The 26,835-nt window shown below is 37.2% G+C and overlaps 1 protein-coding gene across 1 annotated transcript in view; it reads right to left on the minus strand.

Moving 5' to 3' along the window:
* Positions 1 to 237: 237 nt before the first annotated feature.
* The window catches only part of LOC140140946 (uncharacterized), a 123,331-nt gene continuing 96,733 nt past the window's right edge, over positions 238 to 26,835 (minus strand). The window contains 70 exon segments of the mRNA XM_072162713.1: positions 238 to 359; positions 593 to 706; positions 954 to 983; positions 986 to 1,066; positions 1,313 to 1,426; positions 1,677 to 1,790; positions 2,044 to 2,157; positions 2,411 to 2,524; positions 2,778 to 2,891; positions 3,145 to 3,258; positions 3,597 to 3,627; positions 3,932 to 3,993; positions 4,247 to 4,360; positions 4,613 to 4,726; positions 4,980 to 5,093; positions 5,347 to 5,460; positions 6,446 to 6,559; positions 6,813 to 6,926; positions 7,180 to 7,293; positions 7,914 to 8,027; positions 8,281 to 8,394; positions 8,648 to 8,761; positions 9,015 to 9,128; positions 9,382 to 9,495; positions 9,749 to 9,778; positions 9,781 to 9,861; positions 10,115 to 10,228; positions 10,481 to 10,594; positions 10,848 to 10,961; positions 11,214 to 11,327; positions 11,581 to 11,694; positions 11,948 to 12,061; positions 12,315 to 12,428; positions 12,682 to 12,795; positions 13,049 to 13,162; positions 13,416 to 13,529; positions 13,783 to 13,896; positions 14,150 to 14,263; positions 14,516 to 14,629; positions 14,883 to 14,996; positions 15,249 to 15,384; positions 15,638 to 15,751; positions 16,359 to 16,462; positions 16,716 to 16,829; positions 17,083 to 17,196; positions 17,448 to 17,561; positions 17,815 to 17,928; positions 18,182 to 18,295; positions 18,549 to 18,662; positions 18,916 to 19,029; positions 19,283 to 19,396; positions 19,650 to 19,763; positions 20,016 to 20,129; positions 20,383 to 20,496; positions 20,750 to 20,782; positions 20,785 to 20,862; positions 21,116 to 21,251; positions 21,860 to 21,963; positions 22,217 to 22,330; positions 22,584 to 22,697; positions 23,319 to 23,432; positions 23,690 to 23,803; positions 24,057 to 24,170; positions 24,426 to 24,539; positions 24,793 to 24,909; positions 25,165 to 25,275; positions 25,530 to 25,643; positions 25,897 to 26,010; positions 26,265 to 26,378; positions 26,632 to 26,745. Coding sequence (XP_072018814.1) covers positions 238 to 359; positions 593 to 706; positions 954 to 983; positions 986 to 1,066; positions 1,313 to 1,426; positions 1,677 to 1,790; positions 2,044 to 2,157; positions 2,411 to 2,524; positions 2,778 to 2,891; positions 3,145 to 3,258; positions 3,597 to 3,627; positions 3,932 to 3,993; positions 4,247 to 4,360; positions 4,613 to 4,726; positions 4,980 to 5,093; positions 5,347 to 5,460; positions 6,446 to 6,559; positions 6,813 to 6,926; positions 7,180 to 7,293; positions 7,914 to 8,027; positions 8,281 to 8,394; positions 8,648 to 8,761; positions 9,015 to 9,128; positions 9,382 to 9,495; positions 9,749 to 9,778; positions 9,781 to 9,861; positions 10,115 to 10,228; positions 10,481 to 10,594; positions 10,848 to 10,961; positions 11,214 to 11,327; positions 11,581 to 11,694; positions 11,948 to 12,061; positions 12,315 to 12,428; positions 12,682 to 12,795; positions 13,049 to 13,162; positions 13,416 to 13,529; positions 13,783 to 13,896; positions 14,150 to 14,263; positions 14,516 to 14,629; positions 14,883 to 14,996; positions 15,249 to 15,384; positions 15,638 to 15,751; positions 16,359 to 16,462; positions 16,716 to 16,829; positions 17,083 to 17,196; positions 17,448 to 17,561; positions 17,815 to 17,928; positions 18,182 to 18,295; positions 18,549 to 18,662; positions 18,916 to 19,029; positions 19,283 to 19,396; positions 19,650 to 19,763; positions 20,016 to 20,129; positions 20,383 to 20,496; positions 20,750 to 20,782; positions 20,785 to 20,862; positions 21,116 to 21,251; positions 21,860 to 21,963; positions 22,217 to 22,330; positions 22,584 to 22,697; positions 23,319 to 23,432; positions 23,690 to 23,803; positions 24,057 to 24,170; positions 24,426 to 24,539; positions 24,793 to 24,909; positions 25,165 to 25,275; positions 25,530 to 25,643; positions 25,897 to 26,010; positions 26,265 to 26,378; positions 26,632 to 26,745 — 7,526 coding nt within the window.

Here is a 26,835-nt window from a genome sequence, read left to right on the forward strand (position 1 = left end):
GAAGTTATTTTCTTTGAGAGTCCCCTTGAGACAGTAATTATTTAACAAAAATGTCACAAGTCCTCTAGGTGCACGATGTTACCAGAAATTATTTGTAACTCCTAAAAATTAGTGTCTCTTAAACACGAAAAAAAGAAACAACCTAAAGTAGGGCCTACACAAAAATAAATGAGCTTTTATGAAACATTTGGACAGATAACGTAAAACCATAAATTTGACAGTACAACTTTATTAGTATTACATACTTGTCTCACAATGGGTTCCTGTGTAACCCGTAACACATGTGCATGTATAGCCATCGACCACATCTGTACATGTAGCCCCATTCATACAAGGGGTACTTGAGCATTCGTTAATATCTGGAGTGTAAAAGAATTGAACCTTATTATACCATGCTTAGTAGGAACATAACAATTCTCCATTCATGTTATTAGCAATTAACTACATAATGTATAACTGTCTTAATATGATGTGTCTGTGGAAGCTTTTTAGTTCTATAATTTGATCAACAGTGGCGTACTCAAAGAGGGGCCCAGTCAGTGATTACGCAAAATCAAACATTTGACAGCATAACTTTATTAGTATTACTTACTTGTCTCACAATTGGTTCCTGTGTAACCCGCATCACATGCGCATGTGTAGCCATCGACCAGATCTGTACATGTACCTCCATTTACACACGGGGTACTTGAGCATTCGTTGATATCTGGAGTAAATAAGTATTGAACCTTATTATATCATGCTTAGTAGGAACTTAACATTTTTCCATTGTGAAGTTATTATTAGCAATTAACTACCTAATGCACAACTCTGTGATAGATTGTTTCCTGATGTGTCTGTGGAAGCTTTTTAGGTCTATAATTTGATCAACAGTGGCGCACTCAAAGAGGGGCCCAGTCAGTGATTACGCAAAATCAAACATTTGACAGCATAACTTTATTAGTATTACTTACTTGTCTCACAATGGGTTCCTGTGTATCCGCATCACATGCGCATGTGTAGCCATCGACCAGATCTGTACATGTACCTCCATTTACACACGGGGTACTTGAGCATTCGTTGATATCTGGAGTAAATAAGTATTGAACCTTATTATATCATGCTTAGTAGGAACTTAACATTTTTCCATTGTGAAGTTATTATTAGCAATTAACTACCTAATGCACAACTCTGTGATAGATTGTTTCCTGATGTGTCTGTGGAAGCTTTTAGGTCTATAATTTGATCAACAGTGGCGCACTCAAAGAGGGGCCCAGTCAGTGATTACGCAAAATCAAACATTTGACAGCATAACTTTATTAGTATTACTTACTTGTCTCACAATGGGTTCCTGTGTATCCCGCATCACATGCGCATGTGTAGCCATCGACCAGATCTGTACATGTACCTCCATTTACACACGGGGTACTTGAGCATTCGTTGATATCTGGAGTAAATAAGTATTGAACCTTATTATATCATGCTTAGTAGGAACATAACATTTTTCCATTGTGAAGTTATTATTAGCTATCTACCTAATGCACAACTGTGTTCCTTTGAAAGATTGTTTCCTGATGTGTCTGTGGAAGCTTTTTAGTTCTATAATTTGATCAACAGTGGCGTACTCAAAGAGGGGCCCAGTCAGTGATTACGCAAAATCAAACATTTGACAGCATAACTTTATTAGTATTACTTACTTGTCTCACAATGGGTTCCTGTGTAACCCGCATCACATGCGCATGTGTAGCCATCGACCAGATCTGTACATGTACCTCCATTTACACACGGGGTACTTGAGCATTCGTTGATATCTGGAGTAAATAAGTATTGAACCTTATTATATCATGCTTAGTAGGAACATAACATTTTTCCATTGTGAAGTTATTATTAGCAATTAACTACCTAATGCACAACTGTGTTCCTTTGATAGATTGTTTCCTGATGTGTCTGTGGAAGCTTTTTAGTTTTATATTTTGATCAACAGTGGCGTACTCAAAGAGGGGCCCGGTCAGTGATTACGCAAAATCAAACATTTGACAGCATAACTTTATTAGTATTACTTACTTGTCTCACAATGGGTTCCTGTGTAACCCGCATCACATGCGCATGTGTAGCCATCGACCAGATCTGTACATGTACCTCCATTTACACACGGGGTACTTGAGCATTCGTTGATATCTGGAGTAAATAAGTATTGAACCTTATTATATCATGCTTAGTAGGAACATAACATTTTTCCATTGTGAAGTTATTATTAGCAATTAACTACCTAATGCACAACTGTGTTCCTTTGATAGATTGTTTCCTGATGTGTATGTGGAAGCTTTTTAGTTCTATAATTTGATCAACAGTGGCGTACTCAAAGAGGGGCCCAGTCAGTGATTACGCAAAATCAAACATTTGACAGCATAACTTTATTAGTATTACTTACTTGTCTCACAATGGGTTCCTGTGTAACCCGCATCACATGTGCATGTGTAGCCATCGACCAGATCTGTACATGTACCTCCATTTACACACGGGGTACTTGAGCATTCGTTGATATCTGGAGTAAATACGTATTGAACCTTATTATATCATGCTTAGTAGGAACATAACATTTTTCCATTGTGAAGTTATTATTAGCAATTAACTACCTAATGCACAACTGTGTTCCTTTGATAGATTGTTACCTGATGTGTCTGTGGAAGCTTTTTAGTTCTATAATTTGATCAACAGTGGCGTACTCAAAGAGGGGCCCAGTCAGTGATTACGCAAAATCAAACAATTGACAGCATAACTTAATTAGTAATACTTACTTGTCTCACAATGGGTTCCTGTATAACCCGCATCACATGCGCATGTGTAGCCATCGACCCGATCTGTACATGTACCTCCATTTACACACGGGGTACTTGAGCATTCGTTGATATCTGGAGTAAATAAGTATTGAACCTTATTATATCATGCTTAGTAGGAACTTAACATTGTTCCATTGTGAAGTTATTATTAGCAATTAACTACCTAATGCACAACTGTGTTCCTTTGATAGATTGTTTCCTGATATGTCTGTGGAAGCTTTTTAGTTCTATAATTTGATCAACAGTGGCGTACTCAAAGAGGGGCCCAGTCAGTGATTACGCAAAATAAAACATTTGACAGCATAACTTTATTAGTATTACTTACTTGTCTCACAATGGGTTCCTGTGTAACCCGCATCACATGCGCATGTGTAGCCATCGACCAGATCTGTACATATACCTCCATTTACACACGGGGTACTTGAGCATTCGTTGATATCTGGAGTAATTAAGTATTGAACCTTATTATATCATGCTTAGTAGGAACATAACATTTTTCCATTGTGAAGTTATTATTAGCAATTAACTACCTAATGCACAACTGTGTTCCTTTGATAGATTGTTTCCTGATGTGTCTGTGGAAGCTTTTTAGTTCTATAATTTGATCAACAGTGGCGTACTCAAAGAGGGGCCCGGTCAGTGATTACGCAAAATCAAACATTTGACAGCATAACTTTATTAGTATTACTTACTTGTCTCACAATGGGTTCCTGTGTAACCCGCATCACATGCGCATGTGTAGCCATCGACCAGATCTGTACATGTACCTCCATTTACACACACGGGGTACTTGAGCATTCGTTGATATCTGGAGTAAATAAGTATTGAACCTTATTATATCATGCTTAGTAGGAACATAACATTTTTCCATTGTGAAGTTATTATTAGCAATTAACTACCTAATGCACAACTGTGTTCCTTTGATAGATTGTTACCTGATGTGTCTGTGGAAGCTTTTAGTTCTATAATTTGATCAACAGTGGCGTACTCAAAGAGGGGCCCAGTCAGTGATTACGCAAAATCAAACAATTGACAGCATAACTTAATTAGTATTACTTACTTGTCTCACAATGGGTTCCTGTATAACCCGCATCACATGCGCATGTGTAGCCATCGACCAGATCTGTACATGTACCTCCATTTACACACGGGGTACTTGAGCATTCGTTGATATCTGGAGTAAATAAGTATTGAACCTTATTATATCATGCTTAGTAGGAACATAACATTTTTCCATTGTGAAGTTATTATTAGCAATTAACTACCTAATGCACAACTGTGTTCCTTTGATAGATTGTTACCTGATGTGTCTGTGGAAGCTTTTTAGTTCTATAATTTGATCAATAGTGTCGTACTCAAAGAGGGGCCCAGTCAGTGATTACTCAAAATCAAACAATTGACAGCATAACTTTATTAGTATTACTTACTTGTCTCACAATGGGTTCCTGTATAACCCGCATCACATGCGCATGTGTAGCCATCGACCCGATCTGTACATGTACCTCCATTTACACACGTGGTACTTGAGCATTCGTTGATATCTGGAGTAAATAAGTATTGAACCTTATTATATCATGCTTAGTAGGAACATAACATTTTTCCATTGTGAAGTTATTATTAGCAATTAACTACCTAATGCACAACTGTGTTCCTTTGATAGATTGTTTCCTGATGTGTCTGTGGAAGCTTTTTAGTTCTATAATTTGATCAACAGTGGCGTACTCAAAGAGGGCCCGGTCAGTGATTACGCAAAATCAAACATTTGACAGCATAACTTTATTAGTATTACTTACTTGTCTCACAATGGGTTCCTGTGTAACCCGCATCACATGCGCATGTGTAGCCATCGACCAGATCTGTACATGTACCTCCATTTACACACGGGGTACTTGAGCATTCGTTGATATCTGGAGTAAATAAGTATTGAACCTTATTATATCATGCTTAGTAGGAACATAACATTTTTCCATTGTGAAGTTATTATTAGCAATTAACTACCTAATGCACAACTGTGTTCCTTTGATAGATTGTTTCCTGATGTGTCTGTGGAAGCTTTTTAGTTCTATAATTTGATCAACAGTGGCGTACTCAAAGAGGGGCCCAGTCAGTGATTACGCAAAATCAAACATTTGACAGCATAACTTTATTAGTATTACTTACTTGTCTCACAATGGGTTCCTGTGTAACCCGCATCACATGTGCATGTGTAGCCATCGACCAGATCTGTACATGTACCTCCATTTACACACGGGGTACTTGAGCATTCGTTGATATCTGGAGTAAATACGTATTGAACCTTATTATATCATGCTTAGTAGGAACATAACATTTTTCCATTGTGAAGTTATTATTAGCAATTAACTACCTAATGCACAACTGTGTTCCTTTGATAGATTGTTACCTGATGTGTCTGTGGAAGCTTTTTAGTTCTATAATTTGATCAACAGTGGCGTACTCAAAGAGGGGCCCAGTCAGTGATTACGCAAAATCAAACAATTGACAGCATAACTTAATTAGTATTACTTACTTGTCTCACAATGGGTTCCTGTATAACCCGCATCACATGCGCATGTGTAGCCATCGACCCGATCTGTACATGTACCTCCATTTACACACGGGGTACTTGAGCATTCGTTGATATCTGGAGTAAATAAGTATTGAACCTTATTATATCATGCTTAGTAGGAACTTAACATTTTTCCATTGTGAAGTTATTATTAGCAATTAACTACCTAATGCACAACTGTGTTCCTTTGATAGATTGTTTCCTGATATGTCTGTGGAAGCTTTTTAGTTCTATAATTTGATCAACAGTGGCGTACTCAAAGAGGGGCCCAGTCAGTGATTACGCAAAATAAAACATTTGACAGCATAACTTTATTAGTATTACTTACTTGTCTCACAATGGGTTCCTGTGTAACCCGCATCACATGCGCATGTGTAGCCATCGACCAGATCTGTACATATACCTCCATTTACACACGGGGTACTTGAGCATTCGTTGATATCTGGAGTAATTAAGTATTGAACCTTATTATATCATGCTTAGTAGGAACATAACATTTTTCCATTGTGAAGTTATTATTAGCAATTAACTACCTAATGCACAACTGTGTTCCTTTGATAGATTGTTTCCTGATGTGTCTGTGGAAGCTTTTTAGTTCTATAATTTGATCAACAGTGGCGTACTCAAAGAGGGGCCCAGTCAGTGATTACGCAAAAGCAAACAATTGACAGCATAACTTTATTAGTATTACTTACTTGTCTCACAATGGGTTCCTGTATAACCGCATCACATGCGCATGTGTAGCCATCGACCAGATCTGTACATGTACCCCCATTTATACATGGGGTACTTGAGCATTCGTTGATATCTGGAGTATATAAGTATTGAACCTTATTATATCATGCTTAGTAGGAACATAACATTTTTCCATTGTGAAGTTATTATTAGCAATTAACTACCTAATGCACAACTGTGTTCCTTTGATAGATTGTTTCCTGATGTGTCTGTGGAAGCTTTTTAGTTCTATAATTTGATCAACAGTGGCGTACTCAAAGAGGGCCCAGTCAGTGATTACGCAAAATCAAACAATTGACAGCATAACTTTATTAGTATTACTTACTTGTCTCACAATGGGTTCCTGTATAACCCGCATCACATGCGCATGTGTAGCCATCGACCAGATCTGTACATGTACCTCCATTTACACACGGGGTACTTGAGCATTCGTTGATATCTGGAGTAAATAAGTATTGAACCTTATTATATCATGCTTAGTAGGAACTTAACATTTTTCCTTTGTGAAGTTATTATTAGCAATTAACTACCTAATGCACAACTGTGTTCATTTGATAGATTGTTTCCTAATGTGTCTGTGGAAGCTTTTTAGTTCTATAATTTGATCAATAGTGTCGTACTCAAAGAGGGGCCCAGTCAGTGATTACTCAAAATCAAACATTTGACAGCATAACTTTATTAGTATTACTTACTTGTCTCACAATGGGTTCCTGTGTAACCCGCATCACATGCGCATGTGTAGCCATCGACCAGATCTGTACATGTACCTCCATTTACACACGGGGTACTTGAGCATTCGTTGATATCTGGAGTAAATAAGTATTGAACCTTATTATATCATGCTTAGTAGGAACATAACATTTTTCCATTGTGAAGTTATTATTAGCAATTAACTACCTAATGCACAACTGTGTTCCTTTAATAGATTGTTTCCTGATATGTATGTGGAAGCTTTTTAGTTCTATAATTTGATCAATAGTGTCGTACTCAAAGAGGGGCCCAGTCAGTGATTACTCAAAATCAAACATTTGACAGCATAACTTTATTAGTATTACTTACTTGTCTCACAATGGGTTCCTGTGTAACCCGCATCACATGCGCATGTGTAGCCATCGACCAGATCTGTACATGTACCTCCATTTACACACGGGGTACTTGAGCATTCGTTGATATCTGGAGTAAATAAGTATTGAACCTTATTATATCATGCTTAGTAGGAACATAACATTTTTCCATTGTGAAGTTATTATTAGCAATTAACTACCTAATGCACAACTGTGTTCATTTGATAGATTGTTTCCTGATGTGTCTGTGGAAGCTTTTTAGTTCTATAATTTGATCAACAGTGGCGTACTCAAAGAGGGGCCCAGTCAGTGATTACGCAAAATCAAACAATTGACAGCATAACTTAATTAGTATTACTTACTTGTCTCACAATGGGTTCCTGTATAACCCGCATCACATGCGCATGTGTAGCCATCGACCAGATCTGTACATGTACCTCCATTTACACACGGGGTACTTGAGCATTCGTTGATATCTGGAGTAAATAAGTATTGAACCTTATTATATCATGCTTAGTAGGAACATAACATTTTTCCATTGTGAAGTTATTATTAGCAATTAACTACCTAATGCACAACTGTGTTCCTTTGATAGATTGTTTCCTGATGTGTCTGTGGAAGCTTTTTAGTTCTATAATTTGATCAACAGTGGCGTACTCAAAGAGGGGCCCAGTCAGTGATTACGCAAAATCAAACATTTGACAGCATAACTTTATTAGTATTACTTACTTGTCTCACAATGGGTTCCTGTGTAACCCGCATCACATGTGCATGTGTAGCCATCGACCAGATCTGTACATGTACCTCCATTTACACACGGGGTACTTGAGCATTCGTTGATATCTGGAGTAAATACGTATTGAACCTTATTATATCATGCTTAGTAGGAACATAACATTTGTCCATTGTGAAGTTATTATTAGCAATTAACTACCTAATGCACAACTGTGTTCCTTTGATAGATTGTTACCTGATGTGTCTGTGGAAGCTTTTTAGTTCTATAATTTGATCAACAGTGGCGTACTCAAAGAGGGGCCCAGTCAGTGATTACGCAAAATCAAACAATTGACAGCATAACTTAATTAGTATTACTTACTTGTCTCACAATGGGTTCCTGTATAACCCGCATCACATGCGCATGTGTAGCCATCGACCTGATCTGTACATGTACCTCCATTTACACACGGGGTACTTGAGCATTCGTTGATATCTGGAGTAAATAAGTATTGAACCTTATTATATCATGCTTAGTAGGAACTTAACATTTTTCCATTGTGAAGTTATTATTAGCAATTAACTACCTAATGCACAACTGTGTTCCTTTGATAGATTGTTTCCTGATATGTCTGTGGAAGCTTTTTAGTTCTATAATTTGATCAACAGTGGCGTACTCAAAGAGGGGCCCAGTCAGTGATTACGCAAAATAAAACATTTGACAGCATAACTTTATTAGTATTACTTACTTGTCTCACAATGGGTTCCTGTGTAACCCGCATCACATGCGCATGTGTAGCCATCGACCAGATCTGTACATATACCTCCATTTACACACGGGGTACTTGAGCATTCGTTGATATCTGGAGTAATTAAGTATTGAACCTTATTATATCATGCTTAGTAGGAACATAACATTTTTCCATTGTGAAGTTATTATTAGCAATTAACTACCTAATGCACAACTGTGTTCCTTTGATATATTGTTTCCTGATGTGTCTGTGGAAGCCTTTTAGTTCTATAATTTGATCAACAGTGGCGTACTCAAAGAGGGGCCCAGTCAGTGATTACGCAAAATCAAACAATTGACAGCATAACTTTATTAGTATTACTTACTTGTCTCACAATGGGTTCCTGTATAACCCGCATCACATGCGCATGTGTAGCCATCGACCAGATCTGTACATGTACCCCCATTTATACATGGGGTACTTGAGCATTCGTTGATATCTGGAGTATATAAGTATTGAACCTTATTATATCATGCTTAGTAGGAACATAACATTTTTCCATTGTGAAGTTATTATTAGCAATTAACTACCTAATGCACAACTGTGTTCCTTTGATAGATTGTTTCCTGATGTGTCTGTGGAAGCTTTTTAGTTCTATAATTTGATCAACAGTGGCGTACTCAAAGAGGGGCCCAGTCAGTGATTACGCAAAATCAAACAATTGACAGCATAACTTTATTAGTATTACTTACTTGTCTCACAATGGGTTCCTGTATAACCCGCATCACATGCGCATGTGTAGCCATCGACCAGATCTGTACATGTACCTCCATTTACACACGGGGTACTTGAGCATTCGTTGATATCTGGAGTAAATAAGTATTGAACCTTATTATATCATGCTTAGTAGGAACTTAACATTTTTCCTTTGTGAAGTTATTATTAGCAATTAACTACCTAATGCACAACTGTGTTCATTTGATAGATTGTTTCCTAATGTGTCTGTGGAAGCTTTTTAGTTCTATAATTTGATCAATAGTGTCGTACTCAAAGAGGGGCCCAGTCAGTGATTACTCAAAATCAAACATTTGACAGCATAACTTTATTAGTATTACTTACTTGTCTCACAATGGGTTCCTGTGTAACCGCATCACATGCGCATGTGTAGCCATCGACCAGATCTGTACATGTACCTCCATTTACACACGGGGTACTTGAGCATTCGTTGATATCTGGAGTAAATAAGTATTGAACCTTATTATATCATGCTTAGTAGGAACATAACATTTTTCCATTGTGAAGTTATTATTAGCAATTAACTACCTAATGCACAACTGTGTTCCTTTAATAGATTGTTTCCTGATATGTATGTGGAAGCTTTTTAGTTCTATAATTTGATCAATAGTGTCGTACTCAAAGAGGGGCCCAGTCAGTGATTACTCAAAATCAAACATTTGACAGCATAACTTTATTAGTATTACTTACTTGTCTCACAATGGGTTCCTGTGTAACCCGCATCACATGCGCATGTGTAGCCATCGACCAGATCTGTACATGTACCTCCATTTACACACGGGGTACTTGAGCATTCGTTGATATCTGGAGTAAATAAGTATTGAACCTTATTATATCATGCTTAGTAGGAACATAACATTTTCCATTGTGAAGTTATTATTAGCAATTAACTACCTAATGCACAACTGTGTTCATTTGATAGATTGTTTCCTGATGTGTCTGTGGAAGCTTTTTAGTTCTATAATTTGATCAACAGTGGCGTACTCAAAGAGGGGCCCGGTCAGTGATTACGCAAAATCAAACATTTGACAGCATAACTTTATTAGTATTACTTACTTGTCTCACAATGGGTTCCTGTGTAACCCGCATCACATGCGCATGTGTAGCCATCGACCAGATCTGTACATGTACCTCCATTTACACACGGGGTACTTGAGCATTCGTTGATATCTGGAGTAATTAAGTATTGAACCTTATTATATCATGCTTAGTAGGAACATAACATTTTTCCATTGTGAAGTTATTATTAGCAATTAACTACCTAATGCATAACTGTGTTCCTTTGATAGATTGTTTCCTGATGTGTCTGTGGAAGCTTTTTAGTTCTATAATTTGATCAACAGTGGCGTACTCAAAGAGGGGCCCGGTCAGTGATTACGCAAAATCAAACATTTGACAGCATAACTTTATTAGTATTACTTACTTGTCTCACAATGGGTTCCTGTGTAACCCGCATCACATGCGCATGTGTAGCCATCGACCAGATCTGTACATGTACCTCCATTTACACACGGGGTACTTGAGCATTCGTTGATATCTGGAGTAAATAAGTATTGAACCTTATTATATCATGCTTAGTAGGAACATAACATGTTTCCATTGTGAAGTTATTATTAGCAATTAACTACCTAATGCACAACTGTGTTCCTTTGATAGATTGTTACCTGATGTGTCTGTGGAAGCTTTTAGTTCTATAATTTGATCAACAGTGGCGTACTCAAAGAGGGGCCCAGTCAGTGATTACGCAAAATCAAACAATTGACAGCATAACTTAATTAGTATTACTTACTTGTCTCACAATGGGTTCCTGTATAACCCGCATCACATGCGCATGTGTAGCCATCGACCAGATCTGTACATGTACCTCCATTTACACACGGGGTACTTGAGCATTCGTTGATATCTGGAGTAAATAAGTATTGAACCTTATTATATCATGCTTAGTAGGAACATAACATTTTTCCATTGTGAAGTTATTATTAGCAATTAACTACCTAATGCACAACTGTGTTCCTTTGATAGATTGTTACCTGATGTGTCTGTGGAAGCTTTTTAGTTCTATAATTTGATCAACAGTGGCGTACTCAAAGAGGGGCCCAGTCAGTGATTACGCAAAATCAAACAATTGACAGCATAACTTAATTAGTATTACTTACTTGTCTCACAATGGGTTCCTGTATAACCCGCATCACATGCGCATGTGTAGCCATCGACCAGATCTGTACATGTACCTCCATTTACACACGGGGTACTTGAGCATTCGTTGATATCTGGAGTAAATACGTATTGAACCTTATTATATCATGCTTAGTAGGAACATAACATTTTTCCATTGTGAAGTTATTATTAGCAATTAACTACCTAATGCACAACTGTGTTCCTTTGATAGATTGTTACCTGATGTGTCTGTGGAAGCTTTTTAGTTCTATAATTTGATCAACAGTGGCGTACTCAAAGAGGGGCCCAGTCAGTGATTACGCAAAATCAAACATTTGACAGCATAACTTAATTAGTATTACTTACTTGTCTCACAATGGGTTCCTGTATAACCCGCATCACATGCGCATGTGTAGCCATCGACCAGATCTGTACATGTACCTCCATTTACACACGGGGTACTTGAGCATTCGTTGATATCTGGAGTAAATAAGTATTGAACCTTATTATATCATGCTTAGTAGGAACATAACATTTTTCCATTGTGAAGTTATTATTAGCAATTAACTACCTAATGCACAACTGTGTTCCTTTGATAGATTGTTACCTGATGTGTCTGTGGAAGCTTTTTAGTTCTATAATTTGATCAATAGTGTCGTACTTAAAGAGGGGCCCAGTCAGTGATTACTCAAAATCAAACAATTGACAGCATAACTTTATTAGTATTACTTACTTGTCTCACAATGGGTTCCTGTATAACCCGCATCACATGCGCATGTGTAGCCATCGACCCGATCTGTACATGTACCTCCATTTACACACGGGGTACTTGAGCATTCGTTGATATCTGGAGTAAATAAGTATTGAACCTTATTATATCATGCTTAGTAGGAACATAACATTTTTCCATTGTGAAGTTATTATTAGCAATTAACTACCTAATGCACAACTGTGTTCCTTTGATAGATTGTTTCCTGATGTGTCTGTGGAAGCTTTTTAGTTCTATAATTTGATCAACAGTGGCGTACTCAAAGAGGGGCCCGGTCAGTGATTACGCAAAATCAAACATTTGACAGCATAACTTTATTAGTATTACTTACTTGTCTCACAATGGGTTCCTGTGTAACCCGCATCACATGCGCATGTGTAGCCATCGACCAGATCTGTACATGTACCTCCATTTACACACGGGGTACTTGAGCATTCGTTGATATCTGGAGTAATTAAGTATTGAACCTTATTATATCATGCTTAGTAGGAACATAACATTTTTCCATTGTGAAGTTATTATTAGCAATTAACTACCTAATGCACAACTGTGTTCCTTTGATAGATTGTTTCCTGATGTGTCTGTGGAAGCTTTTTAGTTCTATAATTTGATCAACAGTGGCGTACTCAAAGAGGGGCCCGGTCAGTGATTACGCAAAATCAAACATTTGACAGCATAACTTTATTAGTATTACTTACTTGTCTCACAATGGGTTCCTGTGTAACCCGCATCACATGCGCATGTGTAGCCATCGACCAGATCTGTACATGTACCTCCATTTACACACGGGGTACTTGAGCATTCGTTGATATCTGGAGTAAATAAGTATTGAACCTTATTATATCATGCTTAGTAGGAACATAACATTTTTCCATTGTGAAGTTATTATTAGCAATTAACTACCTAATGCACAACTGTGTTCCTTTGATAGATTGTTACCTGATGTGTCTGTGGAAGCTTTTTAGTTCTATAATTTGATCAACAGTGGCGTACTCAAAGAGGGGCCCAGTCAGTGATTACGCAAAATCAAACAATTGACAGCATAACTTAATTAGTATTACTTACTTGTCTCACAATGGGTTCCTGTATAACCCGCATCACATGCGCATGTGTAGCCATCGACCAGATCTGTACATGTACCTCCATTTACACACGGGGTACTTGAGCATTCGTTGATATCTGGAGTAAATAAGTATTGAACCTTATTATATCATGCTTAGTAGGAACATAACATTTTTCCATTGTGAAGTTATTATTAGCAATTAACTACCTAATGCACAACTGTGTTCCTTTGATAGATTGTTACCTGATGTGTCTGTGGAAGCTTTTTAGTTCTATAATTTGATCAACAGTGGCGTACTCAAAGAGGGGCCCAGTCAGTGATTACGCAAAATCAAACAATTGACAGCATAACTTAATTAGTATTACTTACTTGTCTCACAATGGGTTCCTGTATAACCCGCATCACATGCGCATGTGTAGCCATCGACCAGATCTGTACATGTACCTCCATTTACACACGGGGTACTTGAGCATTCGTTGATATCTGGAGTAAATACGTATTGAACCTTATTATATCATGCTTAGTAGGAACATAACATTTTTCCATTGTGAAGTTATTATTAGCAATTAACTACCTAATGCACAACTGTGTTCCTTTGATAGATTGTTACCTGATGTGTCTGTGGAAGCTTTTTAGTTCTATAATTTGATCAACAGTGGCGTACTCAAAGAGGGGCCCAGTCAGTGATTACGCAAAATCAAACATTTGACAGCATAACTTAATTAGTATTACTTACTTGTCTCACAATGGGTTCCTGTATAACCCGCATCACATGCGCATGTGTAGCCATCGACCAGATCTGTACATGTACCTCCATTTACACACGGGGTACTTGAGCATTCGTTGATATCTGGAGTAAATAAGTATTGAACCTTATTATATCATGCTTAGTAGGAACATAACATTTTTCCATTGTGAAGTTATTTTAGCAATTAACTACCTAATGCACAACTGTGTTCCTTTGATAGATTGTTACCTGATGTGTCTGTGGAAGCTTTTTAGTTCTATAATTTGATCAATAGTGTCGTACTCAAAGAGGGGCCCAGTCAGTGATTACTCAAAATCAAACAATTGACAGCATAACTTTATTAGTATTACTTACTTGTCTCACAATGGGTTCCTGTATAACCCGCATCACATGCGCATGTGTAGCCATCGACCCGATCTGTACATGTACCTCCATTTACACACGGGGTACTTGAGCATTCGTTGATATCTGGAGTAAATAAGTATTGAACCTTATTATATCATGCTTAGTAGGAACATAACATTTTTCCATTGTGAAGTTATTATTAGCAATTAACTACCTAATGCACAACTGTGTTCCTTTGATAGATTGTTTCCTGATGTGTCTGTGGAAGCTTTTTAGTTCTATAATTTGATCAACAGTGGCGTACTCAAAGAGGGGCCCGGTCAGTGATTACGCAAAATCAAACATTTGACAGCATAACTTTATTAGTATTACTTACTTGTCTCACAATGGGTTCCTGTGTAACCCGCATCACATGCGCATGTGTAGCCATCGACCAGATCTGTACATGTACCTCCATTTACACACGGGGTACTTGAGCATTCGTTGATATCTGGAGTAAATAAGTATTGAACCGTATTATATCTTGCTTAGTAGGAACATAACATTTTTCCATTGTGAAGTTATTATTAGCAATTAACTACCTAATGCACAACTGTGTTCCTTTGATAGATTGTTTCCTGATGTGTCTGTGGAAGCTTTTTAGTTCTATAATTTGATCAACAGTGGCGTACTCAAAGAGGGCCCAGTCAGTGATTACGCAAAATCAAACATTTGACAGCATAACTTTATTAGTATTACTTACTTGTCTCACAATGGGTTCCTGTGTAACCCGCATCACATGTGCATGTGTAGCCATCGACCAGATCTGTACATGTACCTCCATTTACACACGGGGTACTTGAGCATTCGTTGATATCTGGAGTAAATACGTATTGAACCTTATTATATCATGCTTAGTAGGAACATAACATTTTTCCATTGTGAAGTTATTATTAGCAATTAACTACCTAATGCACAACTGTGTTCCTTTGATAGATTGTTACCTGATGTGTCTGTGGAAGCTTTTTAGTTCTATAATTTGATCAACAGTGGCGTACTCAAAGAGGGGCCCAGTCAGTGATTACGCAAAATCAAACAATTGACAGCATAACTTAATTAGTATTACTTACTTGTCTCACAATGGGTTCCTGTATAACCCGCATCACATGCGCATGTGTAGCCATCGACCCGATCTGTACATGTACCTCCATTTACACACGGGGTACTTGAGCATTCGTTGATATCTGGAGTAAATAAGTATTGAACCTTATTATATCATGCTTAGTAGGAACTTAACATTTTCCATTGTGAAGTTATTATTAGCAATTAACTACCTAATGCACAACTGTGTTCCTTTGATAGATTGTTTCCTGATATGTCTGTGGAAGCTTTTTAGTTCTATAATTTGATCAACAGTGGCGTACTCAAAGAGGGGCCCAGTCAGTGATTACGCAAAATAAAACATTTGACAGCATAACTTTATTAGTATTACTTACTTGTCTCACAATGGGTTCCTGTGTAACCCGCATCACATGCGCATGTGTAGCCATCGACCAGATCTGTACATATACCTCCATTTACACACGGGGTACTTGAGCATTCGTTGATATCTGGAGTAATTAAGTATTGAACCTTATTATATCATGCTTAGTAGGAACATAACATTTTTCCATTGTGAAGTTATTATTAGCAATTAACTACCTAATGCACAACTGTGTTCCTTTGATATATTGTTTCCTGATGTGTCTGTGGAAGCTTTTTAGTTCTATAATTTGATCAACAGTGGCGTACTCAAAGAGGGGCCCAGTCAGTGATTACGCAAAATCAAACAATTGACAGCATAACTTTATTAGTATTACTTACTTGTCTCACAATGGGTTCCTGTATAACCCGCATCACATGCGCATGTGTAGCCATCGACCAGATCTGTACATGTACCCCCATTTATACATGGGGTACTTGAGCATTCGTTGATATCTGGAGTATATAAGTATTGAACCTTATTATATCATGCTTAGTAGGAACATAACATTTTTCCATTGTGAAGTTATTATTAGCAATTAACTACCTAATGCACAACTGTGTTCCTTTGATAGATTGTTTCCTGATGTGTCTGTGGAAGCTTTTTAGTTCTATAATTTGATCAACAGTGGCGTACTCAAAGAGGGGTCCAGTCAGTGATTACGCAAAATCAAACAATTGACAGCATAACTTTATTAGTATTACTTACTTGTCTCACAATGGGTTCCTGTATAACCCGCATCACATGCGCATGTGTAGCCATCGACCAGATCTGTACATGTACCTCCATTTACACACGGGGTACTTGAGCATTCGTTGATATCTGGAGTAAATAAGTATTGAACCTTATTATATCATGCTTAGTAGGAACTTAACATTTTTCCTTTGTGAAGTTATTATTAGCAATTAACTACCTAATGCACAACTGTGTTCATTTGATAGATTGTTTCCTAATGTGTCCGTGGAAGCTTTTTAGTTCAATAATTTGATCAATAGTGTCGTACTCAAAGAGGGGCCCAGTCAGTGATTACTCAAAATCAAACATTTGACAGCATTACTTTATTAGTATTACTTACTTGTCTCACAATGGGTTCCTGTGTAACCTGCATCACATGCGCATGTGTAGCCATCGACCAGATCTGTACATGTACCTCCATTTACACACGGGGTACTTGAGCATTCGTTGATATCTGGAGTAAATAAGTATTGAACCTTATTATATCATGCTTAGTAGGAACATAACATTTTTCCATTGTGAAGTTATTATTAGCAATTAACTACCTAATGCACAACTGTGTTCCTTTAATAGATTGTTTCCTGATATGTATGTGGAAGCTTTTTAGTTCTATAATTTGATCAATAGTGTCGTACTCAAAGGGGCCCAGTCAGTGATTACTCAAAATCAAACATTTGACAGCATAACTTTATTAGTATTACTTACTTGTCTCACAATGGGTTCCTGTGTAACCCGCATCACATGCGCATGTGTAGCCATCGACCAGATCTGTACATGTACCTCCATTTACACACGGGGTACTTGAGCATTCGTTGATATCTGGAGTAAATAAGTATTGAACCTTATTATATCATGCTTAGTAGGAACATAACATGTTTCCATTGTGAAGTTATTATTAGCAATTAACTACCTAATGCACAACTGTGTTCCTTTGATAGATTGTTACCTGATGTGTCTGTGGAAGCTTTTTAGTTCTATAATTTGATCAACAGTGGCGTACTCAAAGAGGGGCCCAGTCAGTGATTACGCAAAATCAAACAATTGACAGCATAACTTTATTAGTATTACTTACTTGTCTCACAATGGGTTCCTGTATAACCCGCATCACATGCGCATGTGTAGCCATCGACCAGATCTGTACATGTACCTCCATTTACACACGGGGTACTTGAGCATTCGTTGATATCTGGAGTAAATAAGTATTGAACCTTATTATATCATGCTTAGTAGGAACTTAACATTTTTCCTTTGTGAAGTTATTATTAGCAATTAACTACCTAATGCACAACTGTGTTCATTTGATAGATTGTTTCCTAATGTGTCCGTGGAAGCTTTTTAGTTCAATAATTTGATCAATAGTGTCGTACTCAAAGAGGGGCCCAGTCAGTGATTACTCAAAATCAAACATTTGACAGCATTACTTTATTAGTATTACTTACTTGTCTCACAATGGGTTCCTGTGTAACCCGCATCACATGCGCATGTGTAGCCATCGACCAGATCTGTACATGTACCTCCATTTACACACGGGGTACTTGAGCATTCGTTGATATCTGGAGTAAATAAGTATTGAACCTTATTATATCATGCTTAGTAGGAACATAACATTTTTCCATTGTGAAGTTATTATTAGCAATTAACTACCTAATGCACAACTGTGTTCCTTTAATAGATTGTTTCCTGATATGTATGTGGAAGCTTTTTAGTTCTATAATTTGATCAATAGTGTCGTACTCAAAGAGGGGCCCAGTCAGTGATTACTCAAAATCAAACATTTGACAGCATAACTTTATTAGTATTACTTACTTGTCTCACAATGGGTTCCTGTGTAACCCGCATCACATGCGCATGTGTAGCCATCGACCAGATCTGTACATGTACCTCCATTTACACACGGGGTACTTGAGCATTCGTTGATATCTGGAGTAAATAAGTATTGAACCTTATTATATCATGCTTAGTAGGAACATAACATTTTTCCATTGTGAAGTTATTATTAGCAATTAACTACCTAATGCACAACTGTGTTCCTTTGATAGATTGTTACCTGATGTGTCTGTGGAAGCTTTTTAGTTCTATAATTTGATCAACAGTGGCGTACTCAAAGAGGGGCCCAGTCAGTGATTACGCAAAATCAAACAATTGACAGCATAACTTTATTAGTATTACTTACTTGTCTCACAATGGGTTCCTGTATAACCCGCATCACATGCGCATGTGTAGCCATCGACCAGATCTGTACATGTACCTCCATTTACACACGGGGTACTTGAGCATTCGTTGATATCTGGAGTAAATAAGTATTGAACCTTATTATATCATGCTTAGTAGGAACTTAACATTTTTCCTTTGTGAAGTTATTATTAGCAATTAACTACCTAATGCACAACTGTGTTCATTTGATAGATTGTTTCCTAATGTGTCTGTGGAAGCTTTTTAGTTCTATAATTTGATCAATAGTGTCGTACTCAAAGAGGGGCCCAGTCAGTGATTACTCAAAATCAAACATTTGACAGCATAACTTTATTAGTATTACTTACTTGTCTCACAATGGGTTCCTGTGTAACCCGCATCACATGCGCATGTGTAGCCATCGACCAGATCTGTACATGTACCTCCATTTACACACGGGGTACTTGAGCATTCGTTGATATCTGGAGTAAATAAGTATTGAACCTTATTATATCATGCTTAGTAGGAACATAACATTTTTCCATTGTGAAGTTATTATTAGCAATTAACTACCTAATGCACAACTGTGTTCCTTTAATAGATTGTTTCCTGATATGTATGTGGAAGCTTTTTAGTTCTATAATTTGATCAATAGTGTCGTACTCAAAGAGGGGCCCAGTCAGTGATTACTCAAAATCAAACATTTGACAGCATAACTTTATTAGTATTACTTACTTGTCTCACAATGGGTTCCTGTGTAACCCGCATCACATGTGCATGTGTAGCCATCGACCAGATCTGTACATGTACCTCCATTTACACACGGGGTACTTGAGCATTCGTTGATATCTGGAGTAAATAAGTATTGAACCTTATTATATCATGCTTAGTAGGAACATAACATTTTTCCATTGTGAAGTTATTATTAGCAATTAACTACCTAATGCACAACTGTGTTCCTTTGATAGATTGTTTCCTGATGTGTCTGTGGAAGCTTTTAGTTCTATAATTTGATCAACAGTGGCGTACTCAAAGAGGGGCCCGGTCAGTGATTACGCAAAATCAAACATTTGACAGCATAACTTTATTAGTATTACTTACTTGTCTCACAATGGGTTCCTGTGTAACCCGCATCACATGCGCATGTGTAGCCATCGACCAGATCTGTACATGTACCTCCATTTACACACGGGGTACTTGAGCATTCGTTGATATCTGGAGTAAATAAGTATTGAACCTTATTATATCATGCTTAGTAGGAACATAACATTTTTCCATTGTGAAGTTATTATTAGCAATTAACTACCTAATGCACAACTGTGTTCCTTTGATAGATTGTTTCCTGATGTGTCTGTGGAAGCTTTTTAGTTCTATAATTTGATCAACAGTGGCGTACTCAAAGAAGGGCCCAGTCAGTGATTACGCAAAATCAAACATTTGACAGCATAACTTTATTAGTATTACTTACTTGTCTCACAATGGGTTCCTGTGTAACCCGCATCACATGCGCATGTGTAGCCATCGACCAGATCTGTACATGTACCTCCATTTACACACGGGGTACTTGAGCATTCGTTGATATCTGGAGTAAATAAGTATTGAACCTTATTATATCATGCTTAGTAGGAACATAACATTTTTCCATTGTGAAGTTATTATTAGCAATTAACTACCTAATGCACAACTGTGTTCCTTTAATAGATTGTTTCCTGATATGTATGTGGAAGCTTTTTAGTTCTATAATTTGATCAATAGTGTCGTACTCAAAGAGGGGCCCAGTCAGTGATTACTCAAAATCAAACATTTGACAGCATAACTTTATTAGTATTACTTACTTGTCTCACAATGGGTTCCTGTGTAACCGCATCACATGCGCATGTGTAGCCATCGACCAGATCTGTACATGTACCTCCATTTACACACGGGGTACTTGAGCATTCGTTGATATCTGGAGTAAATAAGTATTGAACCTTATTATATCATGCTTAGTAGGAACATAACATTTTTCCATTGTGAAGTTATTATTAGCAATTAACTACCTAATGCACAACTGTGTTCCTTTGATAGATTGTTACCTGATGTGTCTGTGGAAGCTTTTTAGTTCTATAAATTGATCAACAGTGGCGTACTCAAAGAGGGGCCCAGTCAGTGATTACGCAAAATCAAACAATTGACAGCATAACTTTATTAGTATTACTTACTTGTCTCACAATGGGTTCCTGTATAACCCGCATCACATGCGCATGTGTAGCCATCGACCCGATCTGTACATGTACCTCCATTTACACACGGGGTACTTGAGCATTCGTTGATATCTGGAGTAAATAAGTATTGAGCCTTATTATATCATGCTTAGTAGGAACTTAACATTTTTCCATTGTGAAGTTATTATTAGCAATTAACTACCTAATGCACAACTGTGTTCCTTTGATAGATTGTTTCCTGATATGTCTGTGGAAGCTTTTTAGTTCTATAATTTGATCAACAGTGGCGTACTCAAAGAGGGGCCCAGTCAGTGATTACGCAAAATCAAACAATTGACAGCATAACTTTATTAGTATTACTTACTTGTCTCACAATGGGTTCCTGTATAACCCGCATCACATGCGCATGTGTAGCCATCGACCCGATCTGTCCATGTACCTCCGTTTTAACACGCGGTTATTGAGCATTCGTTGATATCTGGAGTAAATAAGTATTGAACCTTATTATATCATGCTTAGTAGGAACTTAACATTTTTCCATTGTGAAGTTATTATTAGCAATTAACTACCTAATGCACAACTGTGTTCCTTTGATAGATTGTTTCCTGATGTGTCTGTGGAAGCCTTTTAGTTCTATAATTTGATCAACAGTGGCGTACTCAAAGAGGGGCCCAGTCAGTGATTACGCAAAATCAAACAATTGACAGCATAACTTTATTAGTATTACTTACTTGTCTCACAATGGGTTCCTGTATAACCCGCATCACATGCGCATGTGTAGCCATCGACCAGATCTGTACATGTACCTCCATTTACACACGGGGTACTTGAGCATTCGTTGATATCTGGAGTAAATAAGTATTGAACCTTATTATATCATGCTTAGTAGGAACTTAACATTTTTCCTTTGTGAAGTTATTATTAGCAATTAACTACCTAATGCACAACTGTGTTCATTTGATAGATTGTTTCCTAATGTGTCTGTGGAAGCTTTTTAGTTCTATAATTTGATCAATAGTGTCGTACTCAAAGAGGGGCCCAGTCAGTGATTACTCAAAATCAAACAATTGACAGCATAACTTTATTAGTATTACTTACTTGTCTCACAATGGGTTCCTGTATAACCCGCATCACATGCGCATGTGTAGCCATCGACCCGATCTGTACATGTACCTCCATTTACACACGGGGTACTTGAGCATTCGTTGATATCTGGAGTAAATCAGTATTGAAACTTATTATATCATGCTTAGTAGGAACATAACATTTTTCCATTGTGAAGTTATTATTAGCAATTAACTACCTAATGCACAACTGTGTTCCTTTGATAGATTGTTTCCTGATGTGTCTGTGGAAGCTTTTTAGTTCTATAATTTGATCAACTGTGGCGTACTCATAGAGGGGCCCAGTCAGTGATTACGCAAAATCAAACATTTGACAGCATAACTTTATTAGTATTACTTACTTGTCTCACAATGGGTTCCTGTATAACCTGCATCACATGCGCATGTGTAGCCATCGACCAGATCTGTACATGTACCTCCATTTACACACGGGGTACTTGAGCATTCGTTGATATCTGGAGTAAATAAGTATTGAACCTTATTATATCATGCTTAGTAGGAACATAACATTTTTCCATTGTGAAGTTATTATTAGCAATTAACTACCTAATGCACAACTGTGTTCCTTTGATAGATTGTTTCCTGATGTGTCTGTGGAAGCTTTTTAGTTCTACAATTTGATCAACAGTGGCGTACTCAAAGAGGGGCCCAGTCAGTGATTACGCAAAATAAAACATTTGACAGCATAACTTTATTAGTATTACTTACTTGTCTCACAATGGGTTCCTGTGTAACCCGCATCACATGCGCATGTGTAGCCATCGACCAGATCTGTACATGTACCTCCATTAACACACGTGGTTACTTGAGCATTCGTTGATATCTGGAGTAATTAAGTATTGAACCTTATTATATCATGCTTAGTAGGAACATAACATTTTTCCATTGTGAAGTTATTATTAGCAATTAACTACCTAATGCACAACTGTGTTCCTTTGATAGATTGTTTCCTGATGTGTCTGTGGAAGCTTTTTAGTTCTATAATTTGATCAACAGTGGCGTACTCAAAGAGGGGCTCAGTCAGTGAGTACGCAAAATCAAACAATTGACAGCATAACTTTATTAGTATTACTTACTTGTCTCACAATGGGTTCCTGTATAACCCGCATCACATGCGCATGTGTAGCCATCGACCAGATCTGTACATGTACCTCCATTTACACACGGGGTACTTGAGCATTCGTTGATATCTGGAGTAATTAAGTATTGAACCTTATTATACTGATCATGCTTAGTAGGAACTTAACATTTTTCCATTGTGAAGTTATTATTAGCAATTAATTACCTAATGCACAACTGTGTTCCTTTGATAGATTGTTTCCTGATGTGTCTGCGGAAGCTTTTTAGTTCTATAATTTGATCAACAGTGGCGTACTCAAAGAGGGGTCCAGTCAGTGATTACGCAAAATCAAACATTTGACAGCATAACTTTATTAGTATTATTTACCTGTCTCACAATTGGTTCCTGTGAAACCCGCATCACATGTGCATGTGTAGCCATTGACCTGATCTATACATGCACCCCCATTTATACACGGGGTACTTGAGCATTCGTTGATATCTGGAGTATATAAGTATTGAACCTTATTATATCATGCTTAGTATGAACATAATATTTTTCCACTGTGAAGTTATAATTAGCAATTAACTACATAATGCATAACTGTGTTACTGTGATAGATTGTTTCCTGGTGTGTCTGCGGAAGCTTTTTAGTTCTATAATTTGATTAACAGTGGCGTACTGAAAGAGGGGCTCATTCAATGATTACGCAAAATCAAACATTTGACAGCATAACTTTATTAGTATTATTTACCTGTCTCACAATTGGTTCCTGCGTAACCCGCATCACATGTGCATGTGTAGCCATTGACCTGATCTGTACATGCACCCCCATTTATACACGGGGTACTTGAGCATTCGTTGATATCTGGAGTATATAAGTATTGAACCTTATTATATCATGCTTAGTATGAACATAATATTTTTCCACAGTGTGAAGTTATAATTAGCAAATAACTACATAATGCATAACTGTGTTACTGTGATAGATTGTTTCCTGGTGTGTCTGCGGAAGCTTTTTAGTTCTATAATTTGATCAACAGTGGCGTACTCAAAGAGGGGCTCATTCAATGATTACGCATAATCAAACATTTGACAGCATAACTTTATTAGTATTATTTACCTGTCTCACAATTGGTTCCTGTGAAACCCGCATCACATGTGCATGTGTAGCCATTGACCTGATCTGTACATGTACCCCCATTTATACACGGGGTACTTGAGCATTCGTTGATATCTGGAGTATATAAGTATTGAACCTCATTATATCATGCTTAGTAGGAACATAACATTTTTCCATTGTGAAGTTATTATTAGCAATTAACTACATAATGCACAACTGTGTTACTGTGATGGATTGTTTCCTGGTGTGTCTGCGGAAGCTTTTTAGTTCTATAATTTGATCAACAGTGGCGTACTCAAAGAGGGGCTCATTCAATGATTACGCAAAATCAAACATTTGACAGCATAACTTTATTAGTATTATTTACCTGTCTCACAATTGGTTCCTGTGAAACCCGCATCACATGTGCATGTGTAGCCATTAACCTGATCTGTACATGCACCCCCATTTATACACGGGGTACTTGAGCATTCGTTGATATCAGGAGTATATAAGTATTGAACCTTATTATATCATGCTTAGTAGGAACATAATATTTTTCCACAGTGTGAAGTTATAATTAGCAAATAACTACATAATGCATAACTGTGTTACTGTGAAAGATTGTTTCCTGGTGTGTCTGCGGAAGCTTTTTAGTTCTATAATTTGATCAACAGTGGCGTACTCAAAGAGGGGCTCATTCATTGATTACGCAAAATCAAACATTTGACAGCATAACTTTATTAGTATTATTTACCTGTCTCACAATTGGTTCCTGTGAAACCCGCATCACATGTGCATGTGTAGCCATTGACCTGATCTGTACATGTACCCCCATTTATACACGGGGTACTTGAGCATTCGTTGATATCTGGAGTAAATAAGTATTGAACCTTATTATATCATGCTTAGTAGGAACATAATATTTTTCCACTGTGAAGTTATAATTAGCAATTAACTACATTAATGCACAACGATGTTACTGTGAAAGATTGTTTCCTGGTGTGTCTGCGGAAGCTTTTTAGTTCTATAATTTGATCAACAGTGGCGTACTCAAAGAGGGGCTCATTCAATGATTACGCAAAATCAAACATTTGACAGCATAACTTTATTAGTATTATTTACCTGTCTCACAATTGGTTCCTGTGAAACCCGCATCACATGTGCATGTGTAGCCATTGACCTGATCTGTACATGTACCCCCATTTATACACGGGGTACTTGAGCATTCGTTGATATCTGGAGTATATAAGTATTGAACCTTATTATATCATGCTTAGTAGGAACATAATATTTTTCCACTGTGAAGTTATTATTAGCAATTAACTACATAATGCACAACTGTGTTACTGTGAAAGATTGTTTCCTGGTGTGTCTGCGGAAGCTTTTTAGTTCTATAATTTGATCAACAGTGGCGTACTCAAACAGGGGCTCATTCAGTGATTACGCAAAATCAAACATTTGACAGCATAACTTTATTAGTATTATTTACCTGTCTCACAATTGGTTCCTGTGTAACCCGGATCACATGTGCATGTGTAGCCATTGACCTGATCTGTACATGTACCCCCATTTATACACGGGGTACTTGAGCATTCGTTGATATCTGGAGTATATAAGTATTGAACCTTATTACATCATGCTTAGTAGGAACATAATATTTTTCCACTGTGAAGTTATTATTAGCAATTAACTACATTAATGCACAACTGTGTTACTGTGAAAGATTGTTTCCTGGTGTGTCTGCGGAAGCTTTTTAGTTCTATAATTTGATCAACATTGGCGTACTCAAAGAGGGGCTCATTCAATGATTACGCAAAATCAAACATTTGACAGCATAACTTTATTAGTATTATTTACCTGTCTCACAATTGGTTCCTGTGAAACCCGCATCACATGTGCATGTGTAGCCATTGATCTGATCTGTACATGCACCCCCATTTATACACGGGGTACTTGAGCATTCGTTGATATCTGGAGTATATAAGTATTGAACCTTATTATATCATGCTTAGTAGGAATATAATATTTTTCCATTGTGAAGTTATTATTAGCAATTAACTACCTAATGCACAACTGTGTTCCTTTGATAGATTGTTTCCTGATGTGTCTGCGGAAGCTTTTTAGTTCTATAATTTGATCAACAGTGGCGTACTCAAAGAGGGGCTCATTCAATGATTACGCAAAATCAAACATTTGACAGCATAACTTTATTAGTATTATTTACCTGTCTCACAATTGGTTCCTGTGAAACCCGCATCACATGTGCATGTGTAGCCATTGACCTGATCTGTACATGTACCCCCATTTATACACGGGGTACTTGAGCATTCGTTGATATCTGGAGTATATAAGTATTGAACGTTATTACATCATGCTTAGTAGGAACATAATATTTTTCCACTGTGAAGTTATTATTAGCAATTAACTA

This window comes from Amphiura filiformis, chromosome 2 (genome assembly GCF_039555335.1).
Source record: "Amphiura filiformis chromosome 2, Afil_fr2py, whole genome shotgun sequence".
NCBI classification, from domain to species: Eukaryota; Metazoa; Echinodermata; class Ophiuroidea; order Amphilepidida; family Amphiuridae; genus Amphiura; species Amphiura filiformis.